This window comes from Salmo salar, chromosome ssa19 (genome assembly GCF_905237065.1).
Source record: "Salmo salar chromosome ssa19, Ssal_v3.1, whole genome shotgun sequence".
Taxonomy (NCBI): Eukaryota; Metazoa; Chordata; class Actinopteri; order Salmoniformes; family Salmonidae; genus Salmo; species Salmo salar.
Genome location: NC_059460.1, coordinates 60,503,240 through 60,521,492, shown reverse-complemented (window position 1 = coordinate 60,521,492; position 18,253 = coordinate 60,503,240). Strand labels below are relative to the sequence as shown.

Below are 18,253 nucleotides of genomic sequence, written 5' to 3'. Positions count from 1 at the left end.
GCCGAAGAGATGCACTGGAGACCAGGAACGCTGAGCCGGCACACTTCTTCCTGGCTGACTGCCAACTCTAGCACGGCAACTGTGAGGAGCTTGCACTGAGCGCACCGGGCTGTGAGTGCGCACTGGCGACACAGTGCGCATCACCGCATAACACGGTGCTTGCTTGGTCACTCGCTCCCCACGGTAAGCACGGGGAGTTGGCTCAGGTCTCAAACCCGACTTCGCCAATCTCCCCGTATGCCCCCTCCCCCACAATTTGTTTTTGCCGCTGCCTCTTGGGCTTCCATTGTTGCCGTGCTTGTTCCTCATAGTATCGCCGTTCCGCTTTCGCTGCCTCTATCTCCTCTTGCGGACGGCGATACTCCCCAGGCCTTGTCCAGGGTCCTGCCCCATCCAGGATTTCCTCCCAGGTCCAGTCCTCCTGACCACGCTGCTTGGTCCTTTGGTGGTGGGTAGTTCTGTTACGGCTGTCGTAATGAGGGGACCAAAGCGCAGCGTGGTAAGTGTTCATTATTATATTTATTAAACAATGAAACACTATAACAAAGAAACAAAAACGAAAAGCCAAACAGTTCCGTCAGGTAACGAATACAAAACAGAAAATAACTACCCACAAAACACAGGTGGGAAAAGGCTGCCTAAGTATGATTCCTAATCAGAGACAACGATAGACAGCTGCCTCTGATTAGGAACCATACTTGGCGCAACACAAAGAAATACAAAACATAGAATGCCCACCCCACACCCTGACCTAACAAAATAGAGAAATAAACCGTCTCTCTCAGGTCAGGGCGTGACAGTACATTCATTTTTGCCAAGTATATTCTATTACAGACCCCTTAAAGCAAACGTTTAAACTAGTCTATATTATGTGAACTGAATATATATATATATATAAATAGATATATATGAAAATGCTCCTTAAAATAGAACTTTAAGCGAGTACAAATGTTACTGTCCCTAGAACAACAAAGAAATACTTAAAAACATGTAATTTCGTCCTTGAAACATTCCATTGAAATACTGCAGAATTTAATTAATTCCTATGCAGGACTTGAGTCCTTTTGAGTCGTACCAATATGTCGAACGGTGGTGTCAAAGCCCCACATTGGTCAATACATACAGTAGAATTACCAATCTAGTGTTTGTATACATCACTGACCAGAACAGCACCTGTTCAGGCTGTCATGACTCGTGGTCAATTATGAATTTGGTCATGGTATAGTCGGAGTGAGAGAGAGGTAACAGCAGCATGCCATGTGCATGATGCTGCTGATGTGATAGCATAGACGTGTTGGTTGTTTAGCAACAAAACCAGTGGTGTAAAGTACTTAAGTAAAAATACTTTAAAGTAGCTCTACTTTACTATTTATATTTTTGACAACTTTTACTTCACGACATTCCTAAAGAAAATAATGTAGTATTTACTCCATGCATTTCCCCTGACACCCAAAAGTACTCCTTACATTTTGAATGCTTAGCAGGACAGGAAAATGGTCCAATTCACAGACTTATCAAGGGAATGTCTCTGGTTATCCCTACTGCTTTTGATCTGGAGGACTCACTAAACACAAATGTTTGTAAATTATGTCTGAGTGTTGGAGTGTGCCCCTTGCTATCCGTAACAAAAATACAGTTTGCTTAATATAGGCAATGTGAAATGATTTATATTTTTACTATTGATACTTGAGTATATTTTAGCAAGTACAGTTGAAGTCGGAAGTTTACATACACCTCAGCTAAATACATTTAAACTCAGTTTTTCACAATTCCTGACATTTAATCCTAGTAAAAATTCCCTGTCTTTCGTCAGTTAGGATAACCATGCTTAACGGTTGGGATGGTGTTCTTCGGCTTGCAAGCCTCCCCCTTTTTCCTCCAAACATAACGATGGTCATTATGGCCAAACAGTTCTATTTTTGTTTCATCAGACCAGAGGACATTTCCTCAAAAAGTATGATCTTTGCCCCCACATGCAGTTGCAAACCGTAGTCTGGCTTTTTTATGCCGGTTTTGGAGCAGTGGCTTCTTCCTTGCTGAGCGGCCTTTCAGGTTATGTCGATATAGGACTCATTTTACTGTGGATATAGATACCTCTGTACCTGTTTCCTCCAGAATCTTCACAAGGTCCTTTGCTGTTGTTCTGGGATTGATTTGCACTTTCGCACCAAAATACGTTAATCTCTAGGAGACAGAACGCTTCTCCTTGCTGAGCAGTATGACGGCTGCGTGGTCCCACGGTGTTTATACTTGCGTACTATTGTTTGTACAGATGAACGTGGTACCATAAGGCATTTGGAAATTGCTCCCAAGGATGAACCAGACTTGTGGAGGTCTACAATTTTTCTTCTGAAGTCTTGGCTGATTTCTTATGATTTTCCCATGATGTCACGCAAAGAGGCACTGAGTTTGAAGGTAGGCCTTGAAATACATCTACAGGTACACCAAAATGTACTCAAATGATGTCAATTAGCCTATCAGAAGCTTCTAAAGCCATGACATCATTTTATAGAATTTTCCAAGCTTTTTAAAGGCACAGTCAACTTAGTGTATGTAAACTTCTGACCCACTGGAATTGTGATACATTGAATGATAAGTGAAATAATCTGTCTGTAAGCAATTGTTGGAAGAATTACTTGTGTCATGCACAAAGTATATGTCCTAACCAACTTGCCAAAACTATAGTTTGTAAACAAGAAATTTGTGGAGTGGTTGAAAAACAAGTTTTAATGACTCCAACCTACGTGTATGTAAACTTCCGACTTCAACTGTATATTTAAAACCAAGTGCTTTTAGACTTTTACTCAAGTAGTATTTTACTGGGTGACTTTCACTTTTACTTGAATGATTTTCTATTAGTATCTTCACTTTTACTCAAGGATGAATGTTGTGTACTTTATCCAACACTGAACAAAACCGATGTGTGCACAACTATGGGGCAAAGAAGATGGGGTTGCTTTAGATTGTTGACAACATGTAAATTATATTTGTATCCAGATGTTTATTGAAAACATGAATACATTTGCACAGTGAGCACTTGTTGCCTCTCAAATACATCTTTACAGTTGTTGGTTAGCTTGTAAGCATTTTTTTTTGTGCCAAATTAGCATAGACATGACATGAGTGAAAACACCTCAAAACAAGACATGGTATGACATATTTTAAATAAAAACGTTATTTTAATTAATTTATTCATACTATTTCATCCTTCCACAAGATATAGTCCCAACACAAATCTAGGGTTGCTACCCAAGCTGGCTGGTCGTTTGTTCTATCAGTTTGGTTGCTAGAGACGCGACCCAGTTGTTCAGTCTTTTTGTTCTGTATCTATTGACGTGACCCAGTAATTCGTTCTAAATGTTCCATTGCCATACTGGCTGGCAACGTTCTTATCCCTTGCTTGCTAGCTAGCCAACTACGGCTAACTTACAGTCACGTCAAAAAAGTGCAGCCAGAATAACAGCAAAGTAGCAGCATTTTCATTTGTTTAAGCTGTTTTCTAGTGACATTTATTTGGATACATCCATAACAATGAGCTAATGTGGCGCAATTTGTCCTGGCATAGAAAATGTGCTCTCTTGCCAGGACAATGTTGGTAGCCAACAACACAACCAACACAATCACTTCAAACTGAAGCTGGAAAGACTGCAAACTCTCTCCACCTCATTTCTTTTTACCTTTTTTCAATTGACATTTCTTTGTTTATATCCATAAAAATGATGCCAACTGATTCATGGTTTCGACTGGCTGAGAAACCCTGCCTGCTTGTCTGTCTCGTCCCGACTCCCGACACGTTCATTACTATGGGACAGCTGGAGATCGAACTTCAATATTGAAACAATGTTGCAAATGTCGGAGAGACAGACAGCAAGGTTTACAGAAATCTGCACTGTTGAAAACTAAATGTTTGTCTAAAGGTAATGTGAGATAATGTTTAGATGCTTTTTATAGTTTATAAATTGCCTGGCTGGGCTGATGAGACAGTGTACTGCGCAGTCAGATGGAACAGAGTAAATAGTCATTTTAATGTCATATATTTAGCCGGTGGTAACTTGTGCAATAGACACCAGCTGGAATGCGGTTTTAACCCACCCGTTGTATAATTTTCCATGGCGATGAGGTGGTCGAAGTTTGCTCATTTTAGACAATTCCATTAGTCTGTAAGTGAAATATCAACCGTCCTGGGGCACAGGGCCATGCAAAACAAACTCGACCATCATTAACATCCAAAATAACAACGTTTTGTGCTTGTGTCATATTCTTTCAAATCTGAGGGTTAATTTAATTAGTTGAATTTACTTGAAAACGTAGTTTGTGACTGAGAAAGCACACAAAAGAGAATGGCAGAGATGTTGGAATGTTGACACTGAACCAAAAAGTTGATAAACAGTGCCATCTGTTGGTGTGTTCCCTCTAGTACGCTTATCCCATAATGCAATTTGTATTATTTGGAATGTACCACTGTGACAAAGGATAGTGAGACTGTACTTAATCATATTATTGTATAATCGTAACACAGGATTCAATATGTTTAACCATGTAGAAACACTCCTTTTAAATTCTACCAGACGCATATTGTTTGCTTAATTAACACGAATTAAGTTAAGCCCCGTGCACATCTCGATAATGGATAACAATATTATCTTCGTTATAATGGTAGGGCCCCATACTCCACACGCTATTCCTTTCTCTAAGATTCGCAGTCATGAGGTAAGGGTCTTGAAATATGTCATGACTTTACTCGTTTAAAATGACCCTTGTATTTCTGTTTTGGGGTAACATGAAGGCAATGAATGTGGCACAAATTCATTGAACTCATCACATGATAGCTAGCTGAAACAGTTGACGTTGCTGTACGCTGACTTGTACACGGTCGGAGATGTCATCTGACATGTCGAAACATGTCTAGTACACGAACCTAGTTATGCAAAGTTGGTAGCAAACGCAATGGTCATGCAGGATTCGGGCTTATGTAGCCAACGGGCAATAGTTTAATAGTTATGTAGACTTCTTCGTGTGATGCACAGGGAAAATGGACCACTGTCTTTTTAGCAGTTTTTTAGTAGTGTTAACTAACTTGCTAGCCAGCAGGTTACTAACGTTATCTCTCGGTAGGGGTCATCATGCATCATTTGTGGCTCTCATACTTGTGGTTGGCTAGTTAGCTACTTACTGTCATTAGCAATTTGCCCACGAGCGCCCTGCACTTTCCAGCATGTCAGTAATGTCACATTAGAAGAGAAGCAGAGTGTAATCTAATGGTTTTACAAAGCCCAACCTGGTCTCAGAGCATTTTGTATTAGTCTGTGTGTAAAGCCAAAATACAAATTTGTTAAATGTTATGTTTCATGTGGTATGCATTAAATATTTGTGAATGTCCATCCATTTTGTATATGTTACGAATGACAATTAACACGATAAGTTACGAATTGCAATTCATACAATATGTTACGAATGCAATTCATACGATATGCTACGAATTACAATTTGTGATTGCTATTGTTAGCTAGGTGGCTAACATTAGCTAGCTGGCTAACGTTAGCTAGGCTAGGGGTTAGGGGAAGGGTTAGCTAACATTGTAAGTAGTTGTAAAGTAGCTAAAATTCTAAAGTTGTCCATGATGACATTCGAACACGCAACCTTTGGGTTGCTAGAAGTTCGCCTTATAAGTCCACCCATCAACGTGATCAACCAGCCTCGATTGGTTTTTGCATTAAATTAAGTAATCTTATGTAACCATACCAAACGTAACATCATATTAATTTGAGTTTCCCGGATTTACATTTACTATGGGAGTTGCACAATTGAATGCATTCAACCAAAATGGGTCTTCCCTATTTAACCCAACCGCTCTGAATCAGTTAGTTGTTATTGTACTGTAAAACTAGCAAATACATCAGGGTATGTAGCCTGGTTGTGTTGCAAACTACCCATTGCTATTAGTTAGTAGTGCAATGCTTATTTATATGTCTGCAATTGAAGGCTATTCATTTGGATGGTAATTAAGTTTTTTTTTGCTTTACCCAGCATGCTCAGGCTTCAGAAGCGATTGGCGTCCAGCGTCTTGCGCTGTGGCAAGAAGAAGGTATGGCTGGACCCCAATGAAACCAATGAGATTGCCAACGCCAATTCCCGTAAGACACTCCACCTCCGTACTAGAGAGACTAGCCCAATAATGTACTAAAGAAGCCTGTTTATAGGTGAATTGGCCCTGGCAAAAAAATAAAAAATCGAATCGCATTTGCGGTACTGTTCTAGAAACACAAAGCCCTCTACTTTCATATCACGTCTAAATTATTTCACAAATGCAAAATATACACTTACTGTACACTGTTTTAACCGGTTATAAAACAGTTGCAGCCAATAGTATTTTTCAGTGACAACACATTTCTGGAATCCATCTTCCATTTACACACAGTTGTTCAGAGGTTAAGTAGCTAGTTAGCACAGACAGTCGACTCTGTCTTCAGTCTTTTTCTCTGTAAACAAGTGCTGTAACATGGAAATATGGCCATGTGGGAACCCAAACCACACAACGGTGTGTAGTAATTCAACCTTTTGTTTTCAGAAGATCCTATTGTCAATAGGGGCTAAAGGTAATTAGCGCCTATGAATGCGCTAGGAGACTGTTGCCTGTCTGTCTTTGACATTCTGGAAAGTTCATGTGTTGTGCAGCAGGGAAATGTTCCAAGATACCAATAGTTGTGTTCTTGTAAGATACATATACCGAAATAGACCATGGGACAAGGATGGCCACATACAAGTTAATCAACTTGTCTACCTCCACCCCTGCAGGCCAGCAGATTCGCAAGCTGGTGAAGGATGGTCTGATCATCAGGAAGCCTGTGACGGTGCATTCCCGTGCCCGCTGCCGCAAGAACACGCTGGCACGCCGCAAAGGACGCCACACGGGCATAGGTGGGTACAGAGAGGTTCACAACACCGTCATCCCATCATACAGCCAACATCATGGCCGTGATAACATTGTTCAAAGTGGCTCCCTGTCCCCTTCTCTCCCTCATTTGAACTGAGAAGGTGCATTTGTTTTAGCTCGCCAGGGGGGTGAGTTTGCACATTCAAGATCATTCCATTGGTTGTAAAGTTCAATCTTTACCCAATTGGTGCGCCGGGCAAGCTAAAACAAACGCACTTATTGAAATATCTGGACAGTTGATAGAAAATGTCTGGGTCCTGTAGACCTCTTGTATATTATTTTCATATATCACCAGTGCTAAAAAGGAGAGGGAATCAAATCTATAAATCCAATGATGACAAGGTTTTAATTAACAAATTACCTGTTCAGGGTGTAGACCTATTGCTGGGCTGTGTTGGTATTTGATGATTCTCCCCCTGCCCAGGTAAGAGGAAGGGTACAGCCAACGCCCGTATGCCAGAGAAGCTCTCGTGGATGCGACGAATGAGGATCCTGCGCCGCCTACTGCGGCGTTACAGGGAGTCCAAGAAAATCGACAGGCACATGTGAGTCTACACTTAGATGTCTGAATCATCTTGTTGCAATTGAGGAAGAATGTTATCCTGGAAAAGACTGGGCAATGTTATAGTTTTGAACAAATGTATCGCTTTGTAATGAAATGTAGTGCAAAATACAACAATGACCCTGAAATTAGTGTTCAAACCACAAAAGTATCTTAGTCAAGATTGTAGTGAAGTCCATTATCTGTTCTTTAAAATGATACTTGTAATCGGTGAACTGTAGTTTTGTCCTTGGGAACATTATGTAACCCTGGTAAAGTGTTGGAACGTCTAATGAACCATCTCAATAGGACATACTGATTTTGTAATATGCACAGAATTTGTGTGTCTGGAATGTTTGTGATTTGAGTGGGAACCTTGGCTTGTCCTCAACTCCCCGTACACTCTCTCTCTCCAGGTACCACAGTCTCTACTTGAAGGTGAAGGGTAATGTCTTCAAGAACAAGCGCATCCTAATGGAACACATTCACAAGCTGAAGGCAGACAAGGCTCGCAAGAAGCTCCTGTCGTAAGTCGACACTACAACTCCCATCAACCTCTGCATGTTACCTAGCCAAAACGAATGATAATTTGGCTGTCATAATTCCTGGACTATGGTTAATTTTCACTTCAGATGAAAAGGTTTATCAATGAAATCAAATGTTTAGTTCTTGACTAACTAACCCAGATTTAAACCTAGCCCTGTATTAATTGAATAGGAGTCCTTTAGAACCTGGGCTGTAATTTATCTGCGTTCTGTAACCTCTAATCTGTTTCTCGCACACCAGTGACCAGGCCGAGGCTCGTCGCTCGAAGACCAAGGAGGCCCGCAAGCGCCGAGAGGAGCGCATAGCGGCCAAGAAGGAAGAGATCATCAAGACCTTGTCAAAGGAGGAGGAGACGACCAAGAAATGAGTCGCCCATCCACCCCCCTTCCCCCTTTTCAATGTTAATTAAAACAAATGGACCCAAAACAGACAAGGCTCAGTCTCCATCTGTGACGATATACTATGTGCTGAAGTCTTTCGCTATTGCCACCAATACCAATTGAAAAAATACCACAACTTGTTCAGTGCCTTCAGAAAGTATCCTCACAACCCTTTACTTTTCCCACCTTTTGTTGTCTTACAGTTTGAATTAAATAAACATGTATTACATTGAGATATTAGGGGTAGGGGTATTTTGTGTAGGCCAGAGACTGTTTTGAAAAATTTGTACAAATTGATAAACGAAAAGCTGAAACATCTTTGAGTCTAAGTGCTCAACCCCTTTGTTATGGCAAGCCTAAATAAGTTATATAAATTAAGTCACATAAGTTGCATGGACTCACTCTGTACAATGGTAGTGTTTAACATGATTTTTGAATGACTACCTCATCTTTGTACCACACACCTACAATTATCTGTAAGGTCCCTCAGTCAAACTATGACTTTCAAACAGATTCAACCACAAAGACCAGGAAGGTTTTCCAATGCCTCACAAAATGGGCACCTATTGGTAGATGGATAAAAAAAATTAAAAAACGACATTGAATATCCCTTTGAGCATGTTGAAGTTATTAATACACCCAGTCACTACAAAGATACAGGCATCCTTCCTAACTCAGTTGCCAGAGAGGAAGGAAACCGGTCAGGGATTTCACCATGAGGCCAATGGTGACTCAATGGTGACTCAAAACAGTTGCAGAGAAGGAAGCCTGTACAGAATAAAAATATTCCAAAACATGCATCCTGTTTGCAACAAGGTACAAAAGTGAAACTGTAAAAAATGTGGGAAAGGAATTTACTTTTTGCCCTTAATACAAAGTGTTATGATTGGGGCAAATTCAATACAACATATCGCTGAGTACCACTCCATCTTTTCAAGGAGGCTGGTGGCGGCATTATGTTATGGAAATGCTTGTAATTGTTCAGCAGGACAATAACCTAAAACACAAGGCCAAATATACACTGGAGTTGCTTACCAAGACAACATTGAATGTTCTTGAGTGGATTAGTTACAGCTTTGACTTAAATCGGCTTGAAAATCTATGGCAAGACATGAAAATGGCTGTCTAGCAATGATCAATTAACTTGACAGAGCTTGAAGAATTTTAAATAGAAAAATGTGCAAATATTGTACAATCCAGGTGTGCAAAGCTCTTTAAGACTTACCCAGAAAGACTCCCAGCTGTAATTGCTGTCAAAGCAGAACAAAAATATAAAATGCAACATGCAACAATTTCAACAATTTTACAGTTCATATCAGGAAATCAGTCAATTGAAATCAATTCATTAGGCCCTAATCTATGGATTTCCCATGACTGGGCTTGAACCCGATCGAACATCTCTGGAGAGACCTGAAAATAACTGCAGCAACGCTCCCCATCCAACCTGACAGAGCTTAAGAGGAGCTGCAGAGAAGAATGAGAGAAACTCCCTAAATTGGAAGCATAAGGATCTTATCTGATCATATCAGTGAGAATGAAAAGGTTCAATTCATACACACCTTAGTAATATTTGTGTTGTGGAGAAATGACCTGGCAAGAGACGGGAGTACAGTTAGTTTTTCGTTTAGTCAAAACCTCTAGTACTCTACAGCCCCCGGCACAATAGTGCGCATGTGCATTTCCTATTAGGTGTAGTAACGTAACACTGCCGTAATACATTACTGCTTAGTAACAGCATAGTAATATATAGTAAATAAAGGTATATATATATATAGGTTACAGAATATATATATATATATATTATGTAGTAAATAAAGGTGAAATAAAATAAATAAATAAAAAGTTATATAAACAGATGTAGATCCCAGATACTACAACCTTGATAGGGTAAGGGTTAGTGTTCCCACACGGCCATATCTCCATGTTACATGGCTTATTTATGGAAAACAGACGGAAGACAAGAGGCGACCACCTGTACTAATTATCTGTCAAGAATGCTCCAAATACCTGTGTGAAAGCGTAACTCGGGAAGTGTAGCAGAAGTGTAGTTTCGTTGGATGGAGGCACCCATAGCTGTGTAGATAATGTGCAAGATTGCTACAGTAAGTGTATGTTTTTTATTTGAAGGATTCTTTCTCGCTGATGAAAGAGAAGGGTCATACGTTTCGAAAGCTGTATCGCGAGCGATGATTATTGACGTTTCTAAACGTTAAAACACAGCGTCGGGATTGTAGTTCACGAGGCGGTCGTGGGCGAAGCTGATGGCTGAGAACTGTAGGGAGAGTTTCAGAGCTAACTCACAGCCTACTACAGCCTTGTATATATTTATTTACCAGTTTACCAGTCAACCGGCTCTTTATATCTCCACACAGTTATTTTTCCAGGTAGTTGTTGAAATAAGATGTTTTACTGTAATTGACCTACCTGGTTAAATAGCCTAAATAAAATAATTATAATAATAAAGTCTGTCTGTAAACTGTTAGGGATTGACTGTATTGAATGCAAGGATAGACGTATCTTTATACCCAGATGTGAAAAGATTCAGGAAACAAAAGGACATTGACCTTATATCCTGACCAAGAACTGCAAGCGTCAAATACAGTGACCAGGAGCAGGTAGGGAAACCCTGGGAGAGACATGAGAAACCTCAGTAACTTTGGGTAATTGAGTTAACAAATGCACCCCCCCCCCCCTTCCCCATATGACATCAATTAGGCAACTATTAGTGCGTTATGTCTAACTTCCCAGGTCTCAGCTGGCCAAGACGTGTCACGGGCGCTCCAGGGCTGTTGTGACCCAGGCCAACATCCCGTTGTGGTTAAACGTCACTTACGACGACGACAAGAAAAATCTCCTGGTCACCTCCAAACTGTTCAACATGTTTGCCCAGGTAACCAACAAACTGTGGTCTGAATCATAATGAGTTTTGTGTTCATATGTACACATGATTTATGCATGTAATTAATGAATGAATGTAGGGCCTAGCATGACTTATGAATTGTCAGCACATGCTTAATTATAATTACAGAGTGTTTCGTGTCCAATATATGAAAGTGGTTTGTACCCGCAGGTGGCTACCTCACGGGGAATATAGAATATCAATTACATTTCCAGATCACAGCTGCTGTTGGTTAGAAACCCTCCATTGCCCACCGCTGCACATGTCTTTGCGGTCAGATTCGAAAAGGGCTGCACCTGCTCACAGTGTTCTCCCATTCACTGACGTGAACAGCGCCATCAAACAGATGAGCTCAAAAGAAACCAACATCTTTGAAGCTACGCATTGCAAAATGGTTCGCAGTGATGACGTACATCCACATACAACACCCGTTCTGCCAGTCACGTTCTGTTAAAGGTCCCCAAAGCACACACATCCCTGGGTCGCTCGTCTTTTCAGTTCGCTGCAGCCAGCGCCTGGAACGAGCTGCAACAAACACTCAAACTGGACAGTTTTATCTCAAAATCTTCATTCAAAGACTCAATCATGGACACTCTTACTGACAATTGTGGCTGCTTTGTTCTCTCTACCTTCTTGACCTTTGTGCTGTTGACTTTGCTTAATAATTTTTGTCATTTAGCAGACATTCATATCCAGAGCAACTTACAGTAGTGAATGCATACATTTCATACTTTTTGTTGTTGTTGTACTGGCCCCCCATGGGAATTGAACCCACAACCCTGGCATTGCACACACCATGCTGGCATTGCAAACATCATGCTCTACCAACTGAGCCACAGGGAAGACTAATAATATTTGTGCCATGTTTTTGTGCTCCTACCATGTTGTGTTGCTACCATGTTGTTGTCATGTTGTGTTGCTACCATGCTGTGTTGTCATGTGTTGCTGCCTTGTTATGTTGTTGTCTTAGGTCTCTCTTTATGTAGTGTTGTGTTGTCTCTCTTGTTGTGATGTGTGTTTTGTCCTATATTTATATTGTATTTATTTGTTTATTTTTTTAATCCCAGGCCCCCGTCCCCGCAGGAGGCCTTTTGCCTTTTGGCTGGCCGTCATTGTAAATAAATATTTGTTCTTAACTGACTTGCCTTGTTAAATAAATAAAATAAAAAAATGAATGTTATAAAAGAACTGAGAACAAAGAGATACCGGTTTAGAAACAAATAATGAATACTAATAGGAGGTGTGATGGTGTGGGGTGCTTTGCTGGTGACACTGATTTATTTAGAATTCAAGGCACACTTAACCAGCATGGCTACCACAGCATTCTGCAGCGATACGCCATCCCATCTGGTTTGCGCTTAGTGGGACTATCATTTGTTTTTCAACAGGACAATGACCTGAAACACACCTCCAGGCTGTGTAAGGGCTATTTGACAAAGAAGGAGAGTGATGGAGTGCAGCATCACATGACCTGGTCTCTACAGTCACCCAACCTCAACCCAATTGAAATGGTTTGGGATGAGTTGGACCGCAGAGTGAAGGAAAAGCAGCCAACAAGTGCTCAGCATATGTGGGAACTCCTTCAAGACTGTTGGGATAGCATTACAGGTGAAGCTGGTTGAGAGAATGCCAAGAGTGTGCAGAGCTGTCATCAAGGCAAAGGTTGGGTACTTTGAAGAATCTCAAATATAAAAAATATTTAGATTTTTTTGGTTACCTCATGATTCCATGTGTGTTATTTAATAGTTTTGATGTCTTCATTATTATTCTACAATGTAGAAAATAGTAAAAATTAGAGGTCAACCGATTGTCACGTCCTGACCAGTATAAGGGGTTATTTGTTATTGTAGTTTGGTCAGGATGTGGCAGGGGTGTGTTTGTTTAGAGTGTTTCGGGGTTTGTTGGGTTATGTTCTTGTTAGTCTATTTCTATGTTAGTTCTATTATGTCTATTTCTATGTGGTGTTTGTTGGGTTGACCTTCAATTGGAAGCAGGTGCTCCTAGTTGCTTCTAATTGAAGGTCCTATTTAAGAGGGGTGTTTTTTCAAAGGGATTTTGTGGGTAGTTGTTTTGTGTACAGCTGTATGCCTTACAGGACTGTTTGTCGTTGTTTTTGTATTCGTGTGTTTTGTTTTGGTTTTCCTTCTTTCTGCCAATAAAAAGAAGATGAGTATACAGACTCCCGCTGCATTTTGGTCCACTTCATACGACGCCCGTAACACCAATTATGATTTTTCAACACCGATACCGATTATTGGAGGACCAAAAAAAGCCGATGCCGATTAAGAAGTTTTAGGTTGTAGTTATTATAGGACTATTTCTCTTTAAACGATTTGTATTTCATATACCTTTGACTATTGGATGTTCTTATAGGCACTTTAGTATTGCCAGTGTAACAGTATAGCTTCCGTCCCTCTCCTCGCTCCTACCTGGGCTCGAACCAGGAACACATCGACAACAGCCACCCTCGAAGCAGCGTTACCCATGCAGAGCAAGGGGAACAACCACTCCAAGTCTCAGAGCGAGTGACATTTGAAACGCTATTAGCGTGCACCCCGCTAACTAGCTAGCCATTTCACATCGGTTACACCAGCCTAATCTTGGGAGTTGATAGGCTTGAAGTCATAAACAGCGCAATGCTTGAATCACAGCGAAGAGCTGCTGGCAAAACGCACGAAAGTGCTGTTTTCATGAATGCTTACGAACCTGCTGCTGCCTACCACCGCTCAGTCAGACTGCTCTATTAAATCATAGACTTAATTATAATATAATAAACACACAGAAATACGAGCCTTAGGTCATTAATATGGTCGAGTCCGGAAACTATCATCTCGAAAACAAAACGTTTTTCCTTTCAGTGAAATACGGAACCGTTCCGTATTTTATCTAACGGGTGGCATCCCTAAGTCTAAATATTCCTGTTACATTGCACAACCTTCAATGTTATGTCATAATTACATATAATTCTTGCAAATTAGTTCGCAACGAGCCAGGCGGCCCAAACTGTTGCATATACCCTGACTCTGCGTGCAATGAACGCAAGAGAAGTAACACAATTTCGCCTGGTTAACATTGCCTGCTAACCTGGATTTCTTTTAGCTAAATATGCAGGTTTAAAAATATATACTTCTGTGTATTGATTTTAAGAAAGGCATTCATGTTTATGGTTAGGTACAGTCGTGCAACGATTGTACTTTTTTTGCAAATGCGCTTTTGTTAAATCATCCCCCGTTTGGCGAAGTCGGCTGTCTTTGTTAGGAAGAAATAGTATTCACAGTTCGCAACAAGCCAGGCGGCCCAAACTGCTGCATATACCCTGACTCTGTTTGCAAGAGAAGTGACACATTTTTTTTTTTAAATAGGCTAAATCGGCATCCAAAAATACCGATTTCCGATTGTTATGAAAACTTGAAATCGGCCCTAATTAATCGTCCATTCCGATTAATCGGTCGACCTCTAGTAAAAATAAAGAAAAACCCTTGAATGAGTAGGTGTGTCCAAACTTTTGACTGGTACTGTATATGTTGGGGTCAATGGAGGGTGGATAAGAACTAGGTGTATGGAAAGTTACTGACTGAGACAAGAGGGAGTGCAGAAAGTTTACATTCTGTCAAACATGTTATTGTTAAATAGCATGGCTCTTAAGGTTAGGCAAAAGCCATGGACTAGGGAGGAGCGAGGAATTCAGCCCAAGGTCAGGTCAGATGAAGTGAGCAGGAACAGTCCTACTAAAGAAGAAGAAGGCCCGTAACACTGTTAAAGCTCCCAATTCACCGCTTTATTGACAATGTTTCAATCCGAAGCCGATCTTGGTCAGGTCAAACAAACAAACTGAGTGCTCACATCCCAAAATATTCACATTTCACCTCACATGACCATTGCTGACATTACACATGGAGGGTGCAAAAACAATGTGTATCTCTAATAATTTTATAACAATGAGATGGGTACATGTAGTAGTTACAGAAAATAATATATATTAATAAAATGACTTTGAAGGCAACAGAAATCGAAGTGACATTTTCCTGTAAGAAATGGTCTGATGTCAAACTCTTGGTTCATACCTCTAGGAGACATGGTACACAAACGGTGAATCTAACACAATTCTCTTCTCAATAATAGATTATCAGTATCTCTGCCCCTCCTAGGAGTCTTAACATGTTCGATGCCAATGTATCTCAAAGAGCTAATGTTGTGACGAGCCTCCAGGAAATGCCCAGCCACAGGGTTTATCTGGTCAAGGGTCTTGATATTTCTCCTGTGTTCTGCTATCCTTGTTTTCAGAGCTTGTTTCGTTTTTCCTACAATAGCACCGACCACAAATACACTTGATCAGGTATATCACATTTAATCGTAATGGCCTTGCCTGTAATAAAGTGATTGAACATTGTGCGTTTGTTCGTGAAGTTGCCGTCCGGCACATTGTCTAGAAAAGTACTACGTGGCACTGTTGGAAGATCAGATCTCACCACCATTTGACTGATGTTGGGGGCACGTCTGAAGACTACCCGCCGACGAGAGCATACAGGTCGCAGTGGTGGGTGGTATATGGGGCTTTGGTGACAAAACGGATGGCACTGTGATAGACTGCATCCAGTTTGATGAGTAGAGTGTTGGATGCTTTTTGGTAAATGACTTCGCCGAAGTCGAGGATCAGTAGGATAGTCAGTTTTACGACTATAATCTGTGCAGATCTTCACAATTGGTATAATAATCTGTGCAGAATCTCTAAGCATTGATTTTACATTTTAGTCATTTAGCAGACGCTCTTATCCAGAGCAACTTACAGTAATGAATGCATACATTTCATACATGTTTTTTTTCCCGTACTGGTCCCCCGTGGGAATCGAACCCAAAACCCTGGCGTTGCAAACACCATGCTCTACCAACTGAGCCACACGGGACTATTGAGCACTTATACCATCTACTTTTAATGCCATAGAAACTACAATTCAGGTAATTTGGTTGTGCTATTAGATAAAGCACAGTGATGACACATTCAGTTGTTGTATAAATAAATACAATTTTCCGATTTTAACTTTGTTGTGCTTTTAGATGGTTGAAAGCATAGTGATAACACATTGGGAATTCAACAAACCTTTGGCTGTCTTCGTCTCGACCAAATATTTCCCAATTGTTCATGTTGAAATTACATGATGTGCCCAGTGGTCTCTCTCTCTCTCTCTCTCCCCCCTCTTTTAATATCTCCTCTCTCTTCCTCACCTCTCTCTCTCTTCTCTCTCTCTCCCCCATCTCTACCCCACTCTCTCTCTCTCCCCCTTTGAACCAAGGCTATGAGAGAGATTTTGGCAACAAGACCAACCTTGTGACTGCCAATCCCAGCATCCTTGTAGGTTCCTCTGTGTTGAGCGGTCTGAAACTTGGTCACCATTCTGATAGGTTTGCCTCACTGATGGATCTTCGGCGCCCTTTCGTGGAATCTCTTAAACGTGTACGGCGATGCTCCTCCTCCCCGCATTCTCCTACCAGCGCAACATGCCATCTCTGTGCTTTCAGTTTACACTCTCCAGGAGAACCACGACCTAGACCGGCCTGTGTTCCTGAACCCGGAATACCTGTAGAGGCTGGCAAAATGTTGGGATGCAGAGGGCCTGAAGGTGAACAGGTTTACTACAGCAAGGTTTTATGCTTGTAAGTTTGGCTTTGGAACTGTTTGCCGAGGTGTATCTTTACGGGTTCTGGCCCTTCTGTACACGTCCGAAAACTGGCCAGCAGAAACTCATGGGTCGCCAAAGGCGAGGGTTGCTGAGGATGTACCTGGATGAGTGCCCTACAGAGCCCAGTACTTATGGATAGACTTTTATTTGACGATTCAGAAATTACCGGGTATTTACGAAGACATAGTCTCCCGATGGCATCCTTCCAAGTCTCTGGAAGAAGCCTGTAAATCTAGGCTAAATAAGAACTTACATGGTAAAAAAACCCAGAAGAAGTAGTCATGTCCGCACCCATGCCTGACATTATTTCAAAAGAGAGGCGAGGAGTCTTGGACCATCACAGTGTAGAAGAGAAGAGCTCTCATTACTGAACATTTGTTATTAGATGTGATAGAACATATGAACTAATGATGGACCTTCTCCCTCCCTCCCTTCCAGGAGGTCTCCTTTCTCCCTCTGGCCCTGTCCCCATCTCCATCTGAAGGCACCTTGTGACCCGTGAGCTGGTCCCTATCCTGTCGTGAAATGAGGACCTGGTTCTCTATAGCCTAGGTCCTAACCTGGCCTCACCAGCACCTTTTGCTTCCTGATGAAGTTATGTCTGTGTCAGAGTCATATGTGTCTCTATATTTGGCCTGGTATGTGTTCATACAATTCCAGTTGTTGGCATGTACTCTGCATCGCAAAGGTAAGCATCTCAGAGACCAGACGATTAAACCAATGTGTATTGTTTGGTTTATCCCTTTTGTATTACAGTTCAATACTCAATAAACGGGACTGAGGCTTGTTCGGGGTTTGTGGACTTCATATTGCCTATATGACGGTTAAAACAATTTTATTTAAAGTTATTTAAATGGCGGGTAGGAGCGTTGGGCCAGTAACCACAAGGTTGCTGGCCACTGCACCACTCAGGATTAAGGCAGCCCCCCGCACCTCTCTGATTCAGAGGGGTTGTTTTAAATGCAGAAGACACATTTAGGTTGAATGCATTCAGTTGTACAACTGACTAGGTAACCCCTTTCCCTTCCCTTTACCTATTTGTGGACTGTAGGCCATATTCAGTTGTTTGCTTTTCATTGCAATACATGCTTAGTACACAAGAGAGCGTACTCTTACCATTTACAACAGGCCAGACCAAGGACGTGGTCATTGTGGCACCAATGTTTTCATTCCACTGTTCTCTCCCAATGGTTTAATACCAACGTACCTTGGAATGTTGCACTGAATCTGAGTTGTGTGCAAGCAAATTATTAGTTCAATTACAGTATGGTTGTC

General features: G+C 41.2%; 1 protein-coding gene and 1 long non-coding RNA gene across 4 annotated transcripts; both read left to right on the top strand.

The window, feature by feature from the left end:
* Positions 1–4,472: 4,472 nt before the first annotated feature.
* Positions 4,473–8,449, top strand: rpl19 (ribosomal protein L19). 2 transcript variants are annotated; one of them, XM_014158480.2, is made up of 6 exons: positions 4,473–4,710; positions 6,028–6,134; positions 6,796–6,918; positions 7,359–7,479; positions 7,892–8,002; positions 8,262–8,449. In XM_014158480.2, the coding sequence occupies exons 1-6, from the start codon at positions 4,706–4,708 to the stop codon at positions 8,386–8,388; spliced, it is 594 nt and encodes a 197-aa protein (XP_014013955.1). In that variant the 5' UTR covers positions 4,473–4,705; the 3' UTR covers positions 8,389–8,449. The 2 variants fall into 2 exon arrangements, with proteins under 2 accessions (XP_014013955.1, NP_001133153.1); NM_001139681.1 differs by lacking the exon at positions 4,473–4,710 and adding an exon at positions 4,957–5,111 and having other exon boundaries at positions 8,262–8,447.
* A 1,804-nt stretch (positions 8,450–10,253) lies between these two features.
* Positions 10,254–12,894, top strand: LOC106579368 (uncharacterized). Of its 2 annotated transcripts, none has more exons than XR_001322636.2 (3): positions 10,254–10,503; positions 11,150–11,291; positions 11,472–11,816. It is a non-coding gene; the product is annotated as an uncharacterized lncRNA (long non-coding RNA). The 2 variants fall into 2 exon arrangements; XR_001322637.2 differs by lacking the exon at positions 11,472–11,816 and adding an exon at positions 12,689–12,894 and having other exon boundaries at positions 10,256–10,503.
* Positions 12,895–18,253: the final 5,359 nt, after the last annotated feature.